General features: G+C 42.5%; 1 protein-coding gene across 5 annotated transcripts in view; it reads left to right on the forward strand.

The window, feature by feature from the left end:
* CFAP20DC (CFAP20 domain containing) overlaps positions 1-21389 on the forward strand; it is a 276940-nt gene that overhangs the window by 160486 nt on the left and 95065 nt on the right. For 2 of the 5 annotated variants that reach the window (XM_075549963.1, XM_075549967.1), the window contains 5 exons: positions 3510-3646; positions 4327-4489; positions 5723-5842; positions 11149-11271; positions 13525-13856. In XM_075549963.1, the coding sequence (XP_075406078.1) occupies positions 3510-3646; positions 4327-4489; positions 5723-5842; positions 11149-11271; positions 13525-13856 (875 nt within the window). The remainder of the gene's footprint in view (positions 1-3509; positions 3647-4326; positions 4490-5722; positions 5843-11148; positions 11272-13524; positions 13857-21389) is intronic. The other 3 variants (XM_075549964.1, XM_075549965.1, XM_075549966.1) reach the window with 3 other exon arrangements.

Here is a 21389-nt window from a genome sequence, read left to right on the forward strand (position 1 = left end):
TGCTCTGTTTCCCTTGACTTTCCTCCTGCCCCACTATCATGCTCCGTCCCCACCTGGGTTTCAGCTATACCTCTTCGTTACCCTACCCTTGATTATTCCCTACCAGGCCTGCCACACCCACCTTACCACCAATTTGGATCCAAGGTGGACTTCTTTAAGTAGTCCTGTCTTGAAAATCCTACCCAGCAGAAGATTTCGAGGTAGTGGGGACTGCTCTTAGCGTTTAAGAGCCTTCACCATTACAGCTTTATTAGTCCAGAGAGGCCAACTGCAGTGACAGCCCCAGGCCCTAATCCCTTCCTTAAATTTATTCAGAAACCAAACTCACCCAAGGGCTCCCCTCTTATTGGGAGATATTGGCAGTTATGGGTTACTGGATAATGCAGAAGGTTTCAGTAGCCAGGAAATAATTGGAACTACCAACATCCACATCACAGTTTTCCTTAACCACAGTCAGACATGTGGCCCATATAACTGCAGGGAAATCTAGAAAATAGAATTTAGTTGTGTGCCCCATAGGAAAAGGCAGCAGAAATTGGATGAGCAACCTTTCCTTATCCTAGAAGTGATACCAGTATCTTTTCCTCCACCAAATCTTCAACAATGTGTTGCCCACAAAATTTAGAACAAGTTCTTAGCATGATATTGCGCTTTTCATTATTCCCAAGTCTTCCCATCGGCTGATCCTATCACTTCCGTATTCCCCAAGCATACTTACTCGTTCCTCTTCCATGCTTTTCTTCTGCCTTTGGCACCCTACATCTCTCCTTGAAACCTTACCCGTCATTCAAGGTCCTTTCAGAAGCCTACTGATTCCCACTGGTCTGCCTTATATTATAGTTGCTTATTTGTTTGTCTTATTACCTTTCATCAGACTCCCTGAAGACAAGCAATGTGTCTTCTCCATTTTGTGTCCCTGAGAACCTCTAGGAGCTGCCTGAGAAAGGAAATGCTCCCCCAAGTATTTGTTGAATGGAGCTTCTCTAGAAGGGGGCTCTGGTGGCACACTGGGTTACTCACTGGACTGCTAACCACAAGGTCAGGAGTTTGAACTCACCTGTCACTCCAGGAGAGATAGATGAGGCTTTCTGCTTCACAAAGAGTTACAGCATCAGGTACCCAGCAGACATTTCTATTCTGTCCTATAGGGTCACCGCTATGAGTAACTGAGGGAATTGTTATAAAAACGATGTGGTGATGGTATCTGACTTCCATTGACATCACAAGGGGGACCAAACCAAATTCATTGAATTAATTCCAATTCATGGAAACACTATAGGTCAGGGTAGAATTGCCCCTGTGAGTTGCAGAGATTGTGTCTTTTTTACAGGAGTAGAAAGCCTCGTCTCCCCTGGAGCAGCTGGTGGTTTTGAAATGCAGACTTTGCGATTAGTAGCCCACTACATAACCACTACATTGCCAGGGCCCCTTTCACAAGGGGGAAGGAGTATCACATTTATCAGCCCTAGGGTCTATGATGAGGTGGAGGTCACCCTCCAACCTTCTTCACCAATTCTGACACCAACCATCCCTCCTACAGCTACTTCTCTGCTGTGTTTGATAATTCATGACAATGGATAATACTCACAATTATTAAGGAAGTTAACAGGTTACAATTCAGGATCAGAAAGGCTCAGGATACAGTTGTCACTTAAGATAACAGTTTCTCAGCCATGCCCACAGGCGCACATCATGTGGCCTCTTAGCCTCTGCCCTGCTTGGGCAAAGTTACAAAGCTCTTTTACCATAAACCTTGGCTCAAAGGTGCTCAGCTCTTGCCCCAGGGGTCAGCAAACAAACCTTCCCCAATGAAAAGGCATGCCACTTCACAAGTGAGCCTTCTGCCCAGAGGCACTCAACCCCACTTGTTCGATGCTGTGCCCAGTGCTCTGGCCCTTGATGCTGATGCTGCCCCTCGGGTGGTGCCACAGCTGCCTGATCCCTGGATGAGAGCGTTTAGCACTCAAGGGTCTAGTCTAGCGGGCCAAAGGATGCACTCTGCTCCTGGTTTGACTCTTCTTGACAGCGAGAGCCCTTCTGGCTCATTTGATATGCAGCAGGATGGCCAATCCCCACATTAGCATTCCAAGTTTTTATGGTCACAATCAACCCTGTCAGCAATCACTCATAATGGCATCATCAGCATGTCGCCCACCTTCTCTTAGCAGACCCACCCAGTAAAGAGGAAAGATCCCCCCACAGGGTCACTGTGACTCTGAATTAGCTGGAAAGCAGGAACTTTTGAGTTCTGAGCATGGTCATTTGGTGAAGGCCTTCGATAAAGACTGGTATCAAGTACATCCCTCAGTTTCCCTTTAATCGCTGTATTCAAGAGAAACTAAGATGCTTCCTCACACTCTCTGAATTCTCTCTCCTAAGGAAAAACATTTGTGGCAGTAGTTGGCAAATGACATGGAGGATGAGAATCACTTGGGTCAACTGGTTGAAAGTCTAGATCATAAGTTCCTAAACTTACTTGGCCCACTGCCCCCTTTGCAGGAAAAAAATGGCCCGAATACCCCTTTGAAAACTTTTCTAACAATGAAAAACTTGTACTACGGCCCCTAATCAGAATGAAGTGTAGGAATCTGCTTTTGAGGAGCGGGATGGCGTAGTGGGCTGGGCCCTGAGCTGCTAGTCTCAGGCCAATGGTTTGAATCCACCAGCTGCTTCACAGGAGGAAGGTAAGGTTTTCGAATCCCAGGAAGATTAAAAGTCTTGGAAACCCACAGGGCCAGTTCTACTGCCCTATAAGGGCCCCATGAGTCAGAATTGACTCAATCACAGCTAATTTGAATCTGCTGAGGGAAATTAATAACCACGATGATGTCGTTTATAACCAGATTGGGAGTCCCTATTCTAGCCCGCCGCCATCTCAAGTCTCTCAAAAATTTCCCCTGGCCATGAGCGATACTCAGATGGGATTTATAAGGGAAAAACCGAAGCCCATTTGTTCAGGGGGCTTCAGGGTTCTGGGGATTTTATATTCCTTTGGGGGGGGGGGGTGAGCAGGGAGGGTTGAGGGCTTTGCATTCCTTTTAGCAAGTGGTTGACAGAAGCCGAGATAGGCTGTCAGTCATGACCTGGCAGGAAGGGAATGGGGTAAGGGACCTAAGGCACATTCAGAGGACAGGAGGAGGTTAATTAACATTTTGGTAATCGCTGCGAAGCACATCTTGGTGTAAAGCCGGGCATGGGGGAGAAGGAAGTTACATCCTTTAGGGATGAGAAAGGCCTGGACAGCCTATTGAATTTTAAAACGGGGTCACCCAAGTCAAGCTTAGGAGAGGTTCTTACGCCAGCCTCTCCCAGCGCACTGTGTCATCTACGTTGGGCAATGCTGGTTTCGATTTTTGTCTTCCCTCCTCATGATAAATTTGGTGTGGATCCCAGCACCTACGTGTTTAATGTGTCTGGGGTGATTCATACCACATGAATGTTTTCAGAAATGCATAGTGTCTTATGGTCATTGTATTAGTGGATTGTTTTTGCTTCTGTTTACCGAGCAGACCAGTTCATTAACCGAGGAGTGGGCAGTGGGCGCAACAATAAAAACCAAGATGTTTGTCATATCGCCTTTGGATCCAAAGTTCTCGGACCACCTCCACTCTCTGGCAGAAGGAACAACATGAGGATATCCAGTGAGGTAGGAGCAAGGCTCGGAGACGTTAGCTGAACTTGAGTGGCATCGTGAGGGCACGTTTCAGTTTGGGGTTTTCATTTTTCCCATTGTAGAGAAACAAAGGAGAGAAACCTACATGTCAAAAGCAGAAGGCTTGAATAAACTTGGGACAGAAAATCTGGATTTTAAAGGGCCTTGAAGTGGTTTCCTTTTTGTCATGTCAACACGATTAACATTCTAGAGTATTCCTTTCATTAAATATGTTCACAGAGATCATCGGCAAGCGTATGTGCTCCTGCCTCCTCCTTCTAAAAGGAATTGGATCTGCGCCGCCAGACACCTCACAGAGAAACGGCTCCTCAAATGCTGTGTGTTTTACTTCTTTTTCCTTCTGAATGTGTGACACACACCGTGATTTTTAATTCACCTCCCACCTACCAATGGTCGAGTATAGCACAGGAGCACATTTTACTTTATGTTTAGGAGACTTGTCTTCTATGTTATCGCACATTGTTTTCTTCCATTTTTTCTCATTTTCTACCATAATGTTCTTTTCTCTCACGTCTTAACCTTCTCACTTCCTTTAGATTTTTTAATGCTTCCCTTCATTCTTTATTTCTCCAAAGATTATTTTTGCTGTGTCAATTCTACATAAAATAAAGATAATTTTTATATTTTAAAATATTACATCTTCTTCCTTATAGTCAATACGCTCCATCGGATCCCAAAGCAGCAGGTCCTGCCTGCAGCCCAGCATGGAGAAGTGTGTCCGCGGTGTGGACACGTCAGCCGTACCGACCGCTGAGTCCGAGGAGCAAGGGGACAAAGAAAACATTCACCAGATGCAGCCAACTGCGCCTGCTCGTGGTGAGAAAGAATAACGCATACAGAGTGCATGGCTGGCGCAAACTGTGAGAAATGTTCTTGTTGGGATAGATCAGAAATTAGATTAAAAGAATAATCACTTTATAAGTTTATCATTTCATTTACTCAGTTACTTCAAATTGCCAGTCTTTTCACTTTGAGATGTGTGGTGAGAAAATAGAATAGCATTCCATTGTCACGATGTTTTGGAAACTGTGCATTTTATGCCTTCTTAATTTTATTTTTTAATTAAGCCCTTGCATTTGTAAACTGTTCTTCATTTTCTTATTTGATATGCAAACCAACTCTGAATTAGGAGCAAACTATTGGGCCCATTTTACAGATATAAAGTTCAAGGTTGAAACAGAGATTTGTGGTCAATAATCATTGGAAAGATTCAAAATAAGAGCCCTGCCATTTTTCTGCTGTCAGGCTCAAGAAACAGGAGCATCTGAGTTCTTTTTTTTTTTACTATTTAGAAATCTGTGACCATTGTTGCAGGTAAGATCCCCTCCGGAGTGTAAAATTGACATAAGAGAGGAAATGAATAACACAGACATCCAGCCCCAGCTCTACATGTTTGGGAGGCTTTGATCAAGTTTCTTAAATTCTATGAGCCTCAGTTTCCTCAACTATGAAATGGGAATTCCATCACTACTAGCACGAGCTGTTTATAGCAACTGCCGCAAGGAGTCACTGGGAGGGTGCAGTGGCGAAAGCCAGGGAAGTGCATGATACTGTGCCAAGTGATTAAGCACTTGGTAAATACCACGACTGTAAGTCTTGTGGTGGGCTTGCATCTTACTTCTCAATGCTTCTCCAGGTTTGACTCAATCCTCCAGGGCTCTTTGGGAAAGCACTCCCGAAGCCCTTGCTGTACCACATACTTTCTCTTACAAGAAAGGAGGAATGTCCCCTTATTGACTGTCTATTTTCTGTGCTGTTTAGCATAGCACCTTCTCTACTATGAATCAAAGGAGGTGTCCATCTCTGTAGGGTTCTATTACGTGAGGAAATTGTACCAGCAACTTTGAAAGCCTGACATGATCCTAATAGTGAAATAAGAATAACTGCCTGTTTCCCACGGAGGAATAACTCGTGGTTTTGTTAAGTCTTATATTGCTTAGTCAGTGAGACCCAAGTGGTGTCTCGATAGCCATAATTATATTTACTTAGTTATTTCAAAGCGATCTGTACTTTTGTTTTGGCTTTTTGTTCTTTGATATGAAAACTTAGCAGCCAGTCTACATATTATGCATCCTCATCCCCCTCAAGAACCGTCGGCAGATAAGAATAACAGCAGAAGAAGATTGCGATTCAAAAACTCCAGCAGGGAAAGAACAGAGACACCCAGCGGTATGGCACTAATTCAGTACTGTCTAATAGCTGTACGTTATTCAGGGCAACGAATCTCTCATTCCGCACATTGTCAATTTCAAAGGATGATGGACCAATTCATTTAAAATATATATGTCTGTCCTACAGGGATTATGGAAATAAAATTTTCTGGAAAAGGATAGCTCAGCAAGCCTAGCAGAGATTTGCCAGATTAAATAGACAGTGAATTTGAAATGATCTGGTGGCTCCGTGGTAAAAGTCCTGGCCGTGAACCAAAAGGTTGGTGGTTCAAACCCACCGGCTGTTCCTCAGGAGAAGCAAGTGGTAATTGGTTTCCATAAAGCTTGGCAGCTTGAGAGACCCCATGAGTCATTTCTTCTCTGACCTATAGGGTCACTGATGGTCTGAACTGACTGAGGGCAGTGAGTGCTGGGTTTTGTTTCCTTTTTACCATAAAAATAGCTGACTTTTCCTTGAACTCTCAAAGGCTTAGTAAGCTTAATTTAATGTTTGTTTGTTTGTTTGTTTGTTTGTTTAATGGCCCAAATTCATGGAGGCTCAGGATCATACTTTCTAGTCTCTGGGACACCAAGGTCAATTGGCAGAACATAATGCACAAAGACAGTGTTCTCGATCCTACTTTGCTGTGTACTGACTGGGGTTTTTTGTTTTGTACTTTTAATTAATAAATCTTTTTATCGGGGCTCATACAACTCTTATCACAATCCATACATACATCAATTGAGCAAGGCACCCTTTTTTTTTTTTTAATTTTAACAATTTATTGGGGCTCATACAATTCTCCTCACAGTTCATGCATATACATACATCAATTGTATAAAGCACATCTGTACAGTCTTTGCCCTAATCATTTTTTTCTCTTTTCTTCTTTTACATTTTATTAGGGACTCATACAACTCCTACCACAATCCATACATATACATACATCAATTGTATAAAGCACATCCATACATTCCCTGCCCCAGTCATTCTCAAGGCATTTGCTCTCCACTTAAGCCCCTTGCATCAGGTCCTCTTTTTTTTCCCCCTCCCTCCCCATTCCCCCCCTCATATGCCCCTGGTAATTTATACATCGTTGTTTTGTCATATCTTGCCCTATCCGGAGTCTCCCTTCGCCCCCCCTCTGCTGTCCCTCCCCCAGGGAAGAGGTCACATGTGGATCCTTGTTATCAGTTCCCCCTTTCCAACCCACTCACCCTCCACTCTCCCAGCATCGTCCCTCACACCCTTGGTCCTGAAGGTATCATCCACCCTGGATTCCCTGTACCTCCAACCCTCATATGTACCAGTGTACAGCCTCTGTCCTATCTAGCCCTGTAAGGTAGATTTCGGATCATGGTAGTTGGGGGGAGGAAGCATCCAGGATCTGGGGGAAAGCTGTGTTCTTCATCGATACTACCTCACACCCTAATTAACCCATCTCCTCTCCTAAACCCCTCTATGAGGGGTTCTCCATTGGCCGACACTTGGGCCTTGGGTCTCCACTCTGCACTTCCCCCTTCATTTAATATGATATATATATATATACACATATATATACATACATATATACATATACACATATATACACATGCATACACACACTTATATCTTTTTTTTTTTTTTGCATGATGCCTTATACCTGGTCCCTTGGGCACCTCGTGATCGCACTGGCCGGTGTGCTTCTTCCATGTGGGCTTATTTGCTTCTGAGCTAGATGGCTCCTTGTTCACCTTCAAGCCTTTAAGACCCCAGACACTATCTCTTTTGATAGCCGGGCACCATCAGCTTTCTTCACCACATTTGCTTATGCACCCATTTGTCTTCAGCGATCCTATCATGGAGGTGTGCAGTCAATGATATGATTTTTTGTTCTTTGATGCCTGGTAACTGATCCCTTTGGGACCACTCGATCACACAGGCTGGTGTGTTCTTCCATGTGGACTTTGTTGCTTCTGAGCTATATGGCCGCTTGTTTATCTTCAAGCCTTTAAGACCCCAGTCACTATCTCTTTTGATAGCCGGGCACCATCAGCTTTCTTCACCACATTTACTTGTTCACCCACTTTGGCTCCAGCTGTTGTGTCGGGAGAGTGAGCATCATAGAGTTCCAATTTAATAAAAGAAGGTATTCCTGCATTGAGGGAGTGTTTGAGTAGAGGCCCAAGGTCCTTCCGCCACCTTAATACTTGACCTATAAATATAGACACATAGATCTATTTCCCCATCCTCCTATATATATTTGCATGTACATGTCTTTGTCTAGACCTCCATGAATGCCCTTTGACTCCTAGCTCTTTCCTCCATCTCCCTTGACTTTCCTCCTGCCCTACTACCATGCTTCATTGCCACCTGGGCTAGAGTATACCTCTTCTCTAAGCAACCTTACCCTTGATCGTTTCCCACCAGGCCTGCCACTCCCCCTTCTCTACCATTTGGGGTCCCATGTTTTTCCCTTGTCCCTGGGTTTGTTAACACCACTTCCTTACCCCCCCTACCCCCCCACCCCAAGTCCCCCCAGAACTGTCGGTCCCGTTGTTTTTCCTCCAGATAGTTCATCCAGCCTGTCCTATTCAGACAGACCTGTGGAGTCACTAACAGAGCAAAGCACCCTTATACGTTCGTTGCACTCGTCATTCTCAAAATTCACCTTCCACTTGGGTTCCTGGAATCAGCTCGGTTTCCCTTTTTTTACCCTCCCCCTCCCTCCCTCCTCCCCCCTTCCCCCGGTCCCTTAATAGTTTATAAATAATTATTATATCTTATCTTACACTGCCCGGCATCTTCCCTCACCCACCCTCCCATTGCCCATCTCCCAGAGAGGAGGTCACACATAGATCTCCAAGATCAGTTCTCCCTTTCTACAACCCCTTCCCTCCCGGTGTCGCCACTCCTACTGACTGGGGTTTTAAAAGATCCTGAGGGCCCATTTAAAGTACTCCCTGTCAAGAGCAAAGAAACTCAAAGGTTCGAAGAAGTAACCAGTTCAAATGAGTACTAGACCATGTGAGCACCAGCTCAAGATCAGAAGAAAGAGAGGGACCCAAGCTACCACAGCTGCCCTTCTTTGAAAGGAATCACAATATGGGGTCTCGGATAGATGGGGAGAATGTGGAACAAAATTCAGAATCACTTAAAAAACAAAAAGGCCAGGCTTAGTGGTATGATACTAAGGTACCTAGAGACTAGAGGTACCCCCTGAGACTATAGTCCTTACACACCCCTCAAGTCTGGAACTGAAGTCACCACCTTGGCTTCATGTCAGTCAAATGGTAGAAGCATCTATGGGGTGAACAGCCCATTAGGGAGGTCCTCACTCCTTGGTACAACCCACCATCCACTATCCAAAGGGCGGCGTTGGACTGGGCTAAGCTCAGACAGCAGGAAGGAGCAGGAAAGAGGCAAAGGGAAGCAGTTGCAATCAACGGCACCAGACATAATGGGTGTGGACTACTGAATGGAGCCTGATTTGCTCTCTACATTTCTACCCAAATCACAATTGAAAAACAAACTTTATGGCCCAAATGGAATCAAGGAAGTCCCTGCATTCAGATTTTATTAAAATTGAACTTGACTATTAGAATTTTTCATTCTGCCCCCTCTTTGTAAATTAGGCATTTTTTAGATTGTTTATTCATGGGCTCTTCTCTGGACTCTGTCATCTGATTGAATGTAGGTTCAACTTCAAACTCACTGTAACCAGTAAAGCATTAAACAAATGTAGGTGCCTATTGTAATGATTCCTTTAAATAGTGGATTTAAACCCTGTGTGGATAGTTTTGAATACACGTACACCTATCTGTTAGCACAGCAGTGTAGGATTTCCCGACTAGGCTTGCGGTGGTTTTTATAAGACAGCAAATAGAAATACTAATTCTGCAATAATGCCTGCATTCAGTTTTTAACCTTTCATACAATTCAACTGTTCAGTCATATTAAGATCTATGCAGTCTTTGCCACAATCGATTTCAGAACTTTTACTTCTGGTGCTCATTGTTGTTAGCTCCCCCTTTCCTCTTGTCCGTCCCTGCCAACGCTCCCAGGCAAGTGTCAGTCTACTTTCTACCTCTATAGATCTACGTGTCCTAAGTTTCACATATAGAAAATCGTACAAATTAAAAACCAGGAAAAAGAAAACAAACAATGGCTAAGCAAAACAAAGAAAAACCCAGGGGGGGGGGGAAAGCAGAGAATATTAAAATCTGAAAGAATTTTATGTTCTCTGTCATAAAATGATTATGCTGTCTCTTAGGTGAAACAGAGACATAAATAAACCATATAGATGTGAATGGATTTTAGACTCGCAGGTAATCCTAACCCTAATCTATGCACAATTAGTTCTTATGGCATGCCCCCGTTTGATGCTCGCCCTAGGAAGAGATTATGGAAGATAGAGATGCTATAGCAGTGTGGTGCAGAAACCCGATGGTGCCAGGTTTTCAGAAAGAACAGTACTAAAGTCTTAAAGACTTGTTTTCAAACAAGCAGACTTCTGAATGAGGCTTCAACTAAATCCACATGGAAGAAACACACCAGCCTGTGGACTCCAAGGACTGCACGTAATAAAATCCAAATCTGAAGGAGAGAATGGCATCAGAGCTTCAATTATGAACGCCTGCTTCGCAGACAGTTATGGATGACAGTAGAAGCCCAAAATCCATTTGCAGGTTTGCCACATGTATTAAACTTCCTGTGACTCGCCTCTGACCACAGTGGAGGGAAATGAATAGCCTTCTTATCAGACAGAGAGCCTCACAGGGCAGATATAGTTAGGTTAACATGCATTCATTTTCTTATAGGTACTGAAGAAAAGAGGAAAAAAAATAAAATGATTAGGGCAAAGAATGTACAGATGTGCTTTATACAATTGATGTATGTATATGTATGGATTGTGATAAGAGTTGTATGAGCCCCTAATAAAATGTTTTTTTTTAAAAAGAGTCTAAGTTTAGGAAGAAGTATAATTTAAAGAAAATACATACCATTTTATGTGGAACCAAAGGAGAAAAATATAGACCCTTTAAAACTTCTATGGGTATTGGAATTCCTTTTATTACATGTTATAAAACTTAAAATTTTAAATGTTTCTATGCAAATATCAAAGAATTATAAGCCGAACTTCTACAAGGCTGCAATTGAGTTCATCTTTAAAGCATGCAATCGAAAAGGAGGAGGGGAAAGCCTGTAATCCACATTATTGACTTTAATTTGCTTTTAAATGATCAAATAGGAAAAAAGGCCAAATTAATTTGATCCTTCAAAAATAAATAGTTTTTCTAAATATCAAAGGACATACATAATGGGAAATATTTATTCCAATAAAGGCAGCTCTTCTGGAAATAACAGGAACGAAGACAAAGCCACAGCCATCCTCACCTCTCTGTCACCACCACGAGAAGAGGCACTGAACCCCAGCACTCCTGAACCCCTGTCTCCTGATCAAGCAGGTTGGCATCATTAGGGTAACAGCTTGTTAGTGATTAGTAAGACATAGAGGCACTAAATATTTCTATCCCTGTCATTATGAAAATTTGGAATACAGTGATTTGCTAAAATGCATCATTTCTTTTGTAAATCTCCTTTAAATTTGAATTTTATTTCAAAATTTTAGTGGACCAAAGAGTATTTTCATTTTTAAGTTCTCGTGCACCAGTTGTCCTGTTGAAGATGAAATTTTTCAACTTTCGCATGACACTGTCACCCTCCCCAAAGCTCAGCCATTGAGACACTCTTTGCCCAGCCCTCTTTGTAATGGAAACGGCTGGAGTGTGGAGCAGGGAGCCAATCAACATATCTTGCCTAGCAGGTGTGTGAGACTTTTACAAAGGCAAATTGTTTTTGAGCAAAGGAAAAAGGAAAATAAATGAAAATTGTTGGTAGTTTGTCAGTCTTATTTATGCACTGTTGAAACCTTCATTAACATGTTAGGCGCAGTGAGTGTCTCTGCATAAACCTGACTGTGGAAAACTAATTAGCTGGTTAGGTGATCATTCTTGCATTTATCTTGTTTGCTGCAATATTGTGATTACACAGTAATTTACATATTTCCATAAGAAATCACACCAAATTATTCATTACAATTGATATGGAAATACTTAAGGTAAAACTACCAATTTCAAAAAAAGCATGTGGTAGTGAGATAGTAATTAGAGTTGGTTTAGTATCAAACACTCCGTTGCTGTGGCTTTTTAAGTTAATAGTGTGTTTGGTAATAGGTCATACAAGTTGTTTGAATGCATAATGAAGATCCCCAGTATCTTGTTGTCCAGTTTCTACACATATCAGTGTATATCATGTAACACATTGAGTCTGTTCTTTTCCAATGTTTTGCCCTGAACATTTAGAGTACCTATCATGTCAGCACAGCTTACTATGTGTCTACCAGCTGGCATAAGGTCCCAGATAGTAAACTCTTCCTGTCGCTGGCCCACAGCCACACTGAGTCTAGCTCAGTCACATCCTTGCAAAGAGGACCCAACAATTCACCCTGCAGCCTCAGTCCCTAAAAGAACAACAACAAAGACAGGACCTGGAACCTATAGACTTTCTCTAAGGAGTACACATGTATATCTTTAATAGTCAAATTATGTAATATAACAACAGACTTAGGTTAAAATAACAGAGTAATATAGTTTTTATTTGTGCAATTAGGGTTATATTTAGTAAAGGACGTTTTTTAGCCTTCTCAATGTATACTTTCAAGTTAGCAGATCTTAGTTCTTCCTTGGTTACTTATATTATAAGTATAACTATAACAGGATTTAAAGCACAAAATAGTCATGTCTAGATTATAGTGCCACAGAATGCAGATTCTTGCAAGATTTTCACCACTGAAATTTGGCAGCAAAAAAAGTAAATATATATATAAGACTTAATTAAGAAATTGCCAACTTTCTCTTGTTATTCTGAAAAAGAACATAAGTATGCCTTTCATATTAATGATAAAGATTTATTCTTTCCATTTTGTGTGGATCACAGGATTATAAAATCTAAGTATTGTATAGAATCTTAATAAAAATCTATCCTCAGAGTAATGTTCATTGGTTTTAATGATAACAAATGCTATGCCAAATAATAATAATGTCAAAATATTCTCTCCTATAATTAAACATAAAGGTCTCTTTCACCCCTATGAATTCATAGATTAACAATTAGTGATGTGGGCTTAACAATTAATTGAACAGTCTATGCTGTTTAGTCTATAAATTGTTCTGCTTCTATAAAAGATTGTCACCCTTTTTATGATTTCTTGCCCTCCATGATTTGCAATCCACACAGTGACCAGATATTTTGTTTAAAGAAACATGTTGCATATCGTGCCCTTGTCCAGTTAAAAAGAGATATTAGCCACTCAACCCCTTTTAAATTTGGAAGATTTCCCCCTTTGGAATGTCTGATTCATTAGGCTGTGCTACAAAGAACTTGCTGTAGAGACAGGTGATAATTATTTCCGTCTTATAAATTCCTGTCCAGTATTTCCACTCAGATGGGAAAGAAGTGCAAATGAACCCCCAGAGCTGTAGTCATTGCCTATGGGTTAAATGGTGAGGAAGGTACAAGATGGTGGGTAAATGCCCTTCCTTGGCTTCTGCGTTATTTGATAAATCTGTATTTCAACAAGAAAGTCTCACTTAACCGCCTATATCATAACGCTTTCCTGGAATGCTACTCTAATTATTGTCATCTTTTCTAAACGTCAGATGAGTGGATATTTCCTCACAATTATGACCCCATACCCCAATTGGAATCTAGTAGACAGTCTTTACTTCTGGAGGATCACTGCTATGACGCGTCCCACCTGTGGCCAGAGGTCAGCAAGGAAATTGAGCCTGACCACCAAACAGAGGCAAGCCAGGTCGTCCCCAAGGGCATCTTCACTTTTTCCTCAAGACCGCGCTCAGCTCCTCGTGGAAAGACTCAGAGCTGGTCCCCGGAGGGGTGCCCATTTCCTGTGGATCTACCAGAGGAGCGCAGTGGGAGAAGTAGAGGGGCCCAACTGGATGGTTTCGAAGGGGATGACAGCATTGAAGAGGTACGTTGCTGGATGAGCAAGGCCGTTTTAAAGCGCACGCTGTTTAGCTTCTTTAGCGCCAACGTGCCCACAAACCTGTTGAAATGAAGGGGCGTGGGGGTAGGAACCTACTGCTATTTATAATCGGGTGGCAGATTGCAATGTCAGTCAACGGTTGCATCAGGTTGTTATGGTAACTCTAAATTGTTGCCCCTTGATTAACCAGCCAGCCAGTTGCACTTTTCATTATGGAAGCCAGTTTTGAGGTTGTGTTTGTTGTTCTCATTTTAGTCTTTGTCTTATAGAATGAGAAATAATACGCAGTTCAGCTCCAAGACCAGTCCAGTCCGTGAGAACACACTGCTCTGGCTCTCTAGGGAAATGGTGTGGCAGGTGCTAAGCATTTTGAGTGACGGCTTTCCGGCTTCCGCACTCCCTTGCCATCTTCTCACCTTCGACCCAGTAGGACTCATCACCCTCCATAAGGCCTCAGAATTCCAGGAGTTGTGCCATGAAAGTGTAGACCATGGATCATGGAGTATTGTTAGGACCTTACCAGAAGGTCATCTGTTTGGGAATTATTTAGAATATAAGTATATCTTATAAATTAAAGTCGTAACGTTTTTTAAAGCTTGTTAAAATAAAATCAAATATAGTTCTGAAACATTTCTTTAGTACCTTAGACATGATGGTAACTCTCATTTGAATTTTTGTATGAACTTTTATGAGCTTTGCTTAATAATGACATACATACTTCCCAGGAAAAATGGTTTAAATATGCAAAGTGTAGTCATGTTACATGATTTAGTAAAATCATACAAATTATTTCTGTATTAAAAATATGGAAGATGGAAAGCTGTTTTTATGTATGATTATAAAACTTTTTTCTAAAAAAACAACTTTAACTGATCAATCCTCTGGTAAGTGGGAAATAGGGCATCCAAGAGCTTAAGCCCATTCTTCAAAGCCAGTTGAGAATATCACAGGTTTGTTCAAGCAATAACTGTGATTTTTGCATCTTTTAATTAGTTTCCTGAGCAAAGTGCATGGAGAATCCTTTTTCACAATATCCTTATTTCTGAGTGCAATGAAATAAATGGAAGCATCCCAAACACAAGCCTCCTATCAACTTTTTCAATAAAAATTGTACATTTGATGCCAGCAAATTAAGGGCTGCTGAATGCCTTTGTCCCTCTCACTGTTGTTAGTTGCTGTCTATTCGATTTCTGACACACAGTGACTCCATGTGACAAAGTCGGACTACCCCGCAGAGCCTTCCTGGAGGCAGCTACCAGGTTCTTTCTGCTGGAGCTGCTGGGTGGGTTCAAAACACCTTTCGGTTAGCAGCCAGCCAAGCTGTGAACTAGACATTTGTCTTCTGCCCACGAAGTGTGCCCCATCTTTCAGCAGCCACAGCCCGAGAGGAATCAGATGTCAATTCACTTAGGACATAACCGGTGACAGAGCCGACTCGATGGCAATGGGTCTGGGTTTTTGAGTTGAAGAACCGCGTAGTCCTGTCTTCTTCCCACGTGCTGCCCAGCACCATCGTGCTCACCTGGCCGCAGTGAATACGCTAATGGTGGAAGCGCCAGGACAAGTGGAAAACAGTAGTTTATGGGGATACAAAGAGAGCCCTGTATTAAAGGGAAACTGCCCTTGAATTACCACCGTGTGAGGAGCTTACCTTTATCACCTAGTTGAAAGGTAAGCGTTGAGAAGTAGCAATAAGGCTTTATAGGAAAAGGAGACTACTGATTCTGAAGATGTTCATGTTAGCACCACTCCGTGTGCTTTGCCCTGCTAATAACTGATCTCCACTTGTGACAGCCGTCAACGTGTGTTACCAACTCCCTGAACTTGAAAACAAATGCATGGCCCGACCGTTCACTGGCACAGCTGTCACATAGTCTTCCCTGTGCTGTCTTTTGGGAGATGGCTGAAGTCTGGCGAGACCAGCACGTTGCTCATACCTGCCCTGGCCTGTCTCTAGTCAGAGCCCACTGAGAACATCTGGACAGAAGGACAGAGCCTTTTCCATAGTAGCCAGGCTTCGGGGGTTGCTGTTAGAGAAACTACAGAGATACAAAAGTGAGACCAACACAATGCCAGGCTTTATGTAAACAAATTCTAGGATTTGTAGTGATTATGTATTTTCCCCTGTAAATTACATTTTCATATATTCATTTTAAGTCAATGGGAAATTATGTTACATATTTAAAGTGTTTACTTACATATATTTTATGGAGGAAAATAAACTGTGATCAATTGCGGCATGCTTCCCTAGGTTGCAGTATTTTAGAACATTATGTCCTTAACGTGGAGGAGCCCCGATGGGGTAGTGGTTACAAGCTGGGTCAGCAGTTTGAAACCACCAGCCACTCCGATGGAGAGAGACAGGTCTTTCTACTCCCATAAAGAGTTAAAGGCTAGACACACAGATGGACACTGGTACAGATAGGAACCGGAAACACAGGGAATCCAGGACGCATGATCCATTCAGGGCCAGTGGTGAGACTGGCCATACCAGAGGGTGGAGGGAAGGTGGGGTAGAAAGAGGGAATCGATTATAAGAATCTATGTATAAGCTCCTCCCTGAGAGACGGACAACAGAAAAGTGAGTGAAGGGAGACATTAGACAGTATAAGACATGACAAAATAATAATAATTTATAAATAATCAAGGGTTCATGATGGAGGGTAGAGCGGGGAGGGAGGTGGGAAATGAGGAGCTGATACCAAGGGCTTAAGTAGAGAGCAAATATTTTGAGAATGATGAAAGCAACAAATGTACAAATGGGCTTGACAAATGGATGGATGTATGGATTGTGATGAGTTGTATGAGCCCACAACAAAATGATTTTTTTTAAAGAGTTATGGTCTCAGAAACTCACAGAGGTAGTTCTACTGTGTCCGCTCAGGGTGCTATGAGTCAGCATCAACTCAACAGCGTGAGCTTGGTTTGGTTTGGTTCTGGTCCTTAGAGTAACATACTGAGGGAAAACATAACATCATGTTACAAACGATGGTGGGCAAATAGTTATAATCAGGTGACCCTACTTTATTTGATTTGAAGTTTATAACTTGTAATTAAAAGACTTTTATTGATGTTAGATCACTAAATATTTTTAAAGGAAAAATAGATGTATTCTGTTTCTTATATACTAAGCAACTTCAAATCCTGTCACTATGATAGGAGAAAACTACACATTTGGCATACTAAAGGCTAATTAGCATAAGCTCTCAGTGATATGTTGTCTTTGCCCTTTAGATTGCTAAAGACGAAGTCACATCTGGTGTCTTCATTAGTACAGTGGAAAAATCAGAGAACCTCGAAATTATGATGTTGCATATACCTGTATCCTAGTGCTCGCTTTACTCCCAGGTCGCCACACATTCCTGGTCCCCAATTAATTTTGAAGTTGTTCTTACCATTTAAAAAGCACAGTGTGGTGGGCTGTCACATCCAGACGACCATGTAAGACAAACTCTCTCAGCGACGCTATTTCAGCAGAGTGCCTCCCACGCCATGGCGGGGCTGAAGGGGAGGGGGGGTTCCACATCACTCTTACCACCTCTATTTTGTATTTTGAGGTCATTATTCCCACTATGGCATTTAGCATGTAGGCCTGGTTTGTCACTTGAAGTAGTGAGCTTTAAATTAGTATTTTATCACTTCTCTCATTCAGTTTTCATCTAGAAATAACTGCCATTCCCCACCGCACTTCCCACTTCATGGCCATGCTTTGCATACTGACTTAGGTACGTGCAAGGTCAGGTCATTTGTCTTGCCCAACAGTCCAAACTGGAACATTTGAGCTAACAACATGATCCCTATTTGCATGTGAGCTCTGCGGACTGACTGCCTGTGGTGCTCCAATTAGCTTCTAAGCTTCCAGTTCTCTGTGTTCTCACTCTGGGGGCCTGGGAAGGACAGGTTCGCCACAGAAAGTAGATTAATAGACCTTTTAGTCTCCCCTCCCACCGTTCCAGATTTTGTTGTTCTAGGTAATTTCAACACTCGGTGGCTAAGCTGTTTCATTTTAATAGTTGGGGTGTTTTTGCGTGTTTTTTTCTGACGGCATCCCTACCTGAATATTGCATTAACCATTCACCGCTACCACAGATATCTAATTGCTTTCTCACACATACTTACATGCACACAATAGGAAAGGCATTTACTCCACATGGGCTGCTTCTGTTTCTGTGCAGCCTTAACACTTTTTATTGTCAGATTATGCACCGGAAAGAACAGAAGAAGAACTCTTTTGAATATGCTGCCTGGCATGTTCATAGAGACCCTAGAGGACAGACTGGCACTGCCCCTGTGGGTGCCCGAGACTCTAGTCTTTTTTTTTTTACATTTTATTAGGGGCTCATACAACTCTTATCACAATCCATACATATACGTACATCAATTGTATAAAGCACATCCGTACATTCTTTGCCCTAATCATTTTCAAAGCATTTGCTCTCCACTTAAGCCCTTTGCATCAGGTCCTCTTTTTTTTCCCCCTCCCTCCCCGCTCCCCCCTCCCTCATGAGCCCTTGATAATTTATAGATTGTTATTTTGTCATATCTTGCCCTATCCGGAGTCTCCCTTCCCCCCCTTCTCTGCTGTCCATCTCCCAGGGAGGAGGTCACATGTGGATCCTTATAATCAGTTCCCCCTTTCCAACCCACTCACCCTCTACTCTCCCAGTATTGCCCCTCACACCCCAGGTCCTGAAGGTATCATCCACCCTGGATTCCCTGTGCCTCCAGCTCCTATATGCACCAGTGTACAATCTCTGCCCTATCCAGTCCTGCAAGGTAGAATTCGGATCATGGTAGTTGGGGGGAGGAAGCATCCAGGATCTGGGGGAAAACTGTGTTCTTCATCGGTACTACATCGCACCTTGACTGACTCTTCTCCTGTCCTAAACCACTCTGTGAGGGGATCTCCAGTGGCCAACAAATGGGCTTTGTGTCTCCACTCTGCACTTCCCCCTTCATTCACTATGGTAAGATTTTTTTTTTTCTGATGATGCCTTTAACTGGTCCCTTTGGCACCTCGTGATTGCACAGGCTGGTGTGTTTTTTCCATGTGGGCTCTGTTGCTTCTGAGCAAGATGGCCACGTGTTCCCCTCAAGCCTTTAAGACCCCAGACACTATCTCTTTTGATAGCCGGGCACCATCAGCTTTCTTCGCCGCATTTGCTTATGCACCTGTTTGTCTTCGGCAATCGTATCATGGAGGTGTGCAGCCAATGATATGATTTTTTTGTTCTTTGATGCCTGATAACTGATCCCTTCGGGACCACGTGATCATACAGGCTGGTGTGTTCTTCCATGTGGGCTCTGTTGCTTCTGCGCTAGATGGCCGCTTGTTTATCTTCAAACCTTTAAGACCCCAGTCACTATCTCTTTTGATAGCTGGGCACCATCAGCTTTCTTCACCACATTTACTTGTTCACCCTCTTTGGCTTCAGCAGTTGTGTCGGGAGGGTGAGCATCGTAGAGTTCCAATTTAATAAATGAAAGTATGCATGCATTGAGGGAGTGCTTGGAGACTCTACTCTTTACGGAAGGAGAAACCTTACCTTTCTTTAGTGGAGCGACTGGTGGTTTCCAACTGCTGGCCTTGCGGTCAGCAGCCTGACTCAGCACCATGTCTGGGATTCATTCCATGGGAGTGAGTTTCCTTGAGTTTTAGCCTGGTATTTTTATGACTGCACTATATGAATTTTTGGCATGTAACATACGATGTAAACCTCCCAAGAATATTTAATAGTTATTCTATGTGAATGCTCACATCTACAAGCTTTTATGTTTGTCTTCTGCAGCTCTGTTCTTCTCAGGAAAAGTCACAGGTCCCTTGGTTCCTGGGTCTTGGCTTTGCATTGCTATGGCAGGTTTAAAAAAATAATGACTCTAAAACTGTCTGTTTAAAATCTGACATTTGTACTTTTACTTTTAAAGTAGGCATTTTGTAGATAAACATAAATCTAAATAACTTTTACAGGAAATCTTTAAAGCATAATAATTTATAAGAGCATAAAAAGTAACATGCAGAAAAGTATGCATTTGTCTTGAAACAGAAGAATCTCTTTATTTGCCCCCTTCCCAAAAATTTCTTTGATGACATTTGCTGTTCCCATGCAGTCTCTGTAACTTGTCTGCAAGTGGAGCTAGTTGCAAAAATCATTTACATTTTCCACAGCAGGGCTGCTTCAGGCTGGCCACTGCTGGCCAGCGAGAGCTCTCCTCGTTTAGATTAGCCTCCAAACTAGTACCACGCATGCTAGCACATCATCGTCGAGTCCCTTTCCCAACCAGAAGGAACTGCATTACTAGATTGTTTCCTATAGCATTCGAGAGACAGAAGTAGAAATCATTCTTAGGGATAGCTGCTAGTGAAGATGCTTGAAATAATCAACCTTTTTATCATCAAATGGGCAATGGCTTTTTTTCATTCCATTATGACAGAATACCTACCGTTTTCAGCTATATTTGGGCAAATAACGGTGCTCTTTTGTTAACAACGAAAGCGTTAACAAAATTATAGCTAATGCTTACCAGTTCCTTCGGCAAACTCCCTGGCACTCTCTGTTGACACATTTAGTCATGAAAACCTTGGGCAAGGTAAAAACTCCGGCTGGCTCCGTTTCGATTGCCAGTTTAGCCTAGTCCCCACACTGTGCCTGCAGCAGTGCCAGGTGTGTGAGTATGGCATTACACACCCGCAGGAATGTCAGAGAAGGCTCGTTCCAGGGTGGACTGAGTTAAAATCAATGGAAATATAGACACACATGATCATTTACTTTTACAAAGGCTAAAAGTGAATTCTATCCCGACTCACTCAACATTAAAAGTTACCATTCAAAGAGTGTGGGTCCCATCTGCTCCAAGTAGGTGGCCCTCAAGAGTCATTAAAATGATCTTTTCAAAATTGCAACCTAGCAAGAGCAATCCATTGTACGCATCCAGGAATCACTGTCCAAATGCCCATCTGCATGTCCTTTTAAGAAACGGAGCTCAGCAGAGGAAGCGCTGCCTCCTTGGGGAAATCAGTCACATCTTCCGCGTACATATGCTGTGCTACCGTTAATCAGGCAGGCTCCATTGATACTCCTGGCACTGGGGCGTGATTGCATATTTAACAAACAAATGTTTCCGAGCCCAGAAGACAAATGATGCAAGAGATTGGGGGCTTAAATATATATACATATATATTTTTAAGTTGAATCAAAAGCATTTTGTATTTGTTCTTCTGAGAAACACAGACGAACAGATGATTGGAATGCAAAGATGGCAGGATAATTTCTTTACCACTCTGACAAATTGTCTTCAATCACTCCACACGTTTTCAGTAGCTAAGTGAGAAGCCAAAGGGTTGTTTTCTAATCAGATCATAATATGTGAACTTCTTATGCTTTTGATAAGTGCATATCAGTTTTATAGGTAAAAAATTAACCCCAAAGCACGTTGGAATCAAAAGAGCTACTTGTGTGAAATCAATGAGCATCATCCATACCTCACAAAAGAGGCAGGGACATTACTAAAGAGAGGGAT

Source organism: Tenrec ecaudatus, chromosome 5, assembly GCF_050624435.1.
Source record: "Tenrec ecaudatus isolate mTenEca1 chromosome 5, mTenEca1.hap1, whole genome shotgun sequence".
NCBI classification, from domain to species: Eukaryota; Metazoa; Chordata; class Mammalia; order Afrosoricida; family Tenrecidae; genus Tenrec; species Tenrec ecaudatus.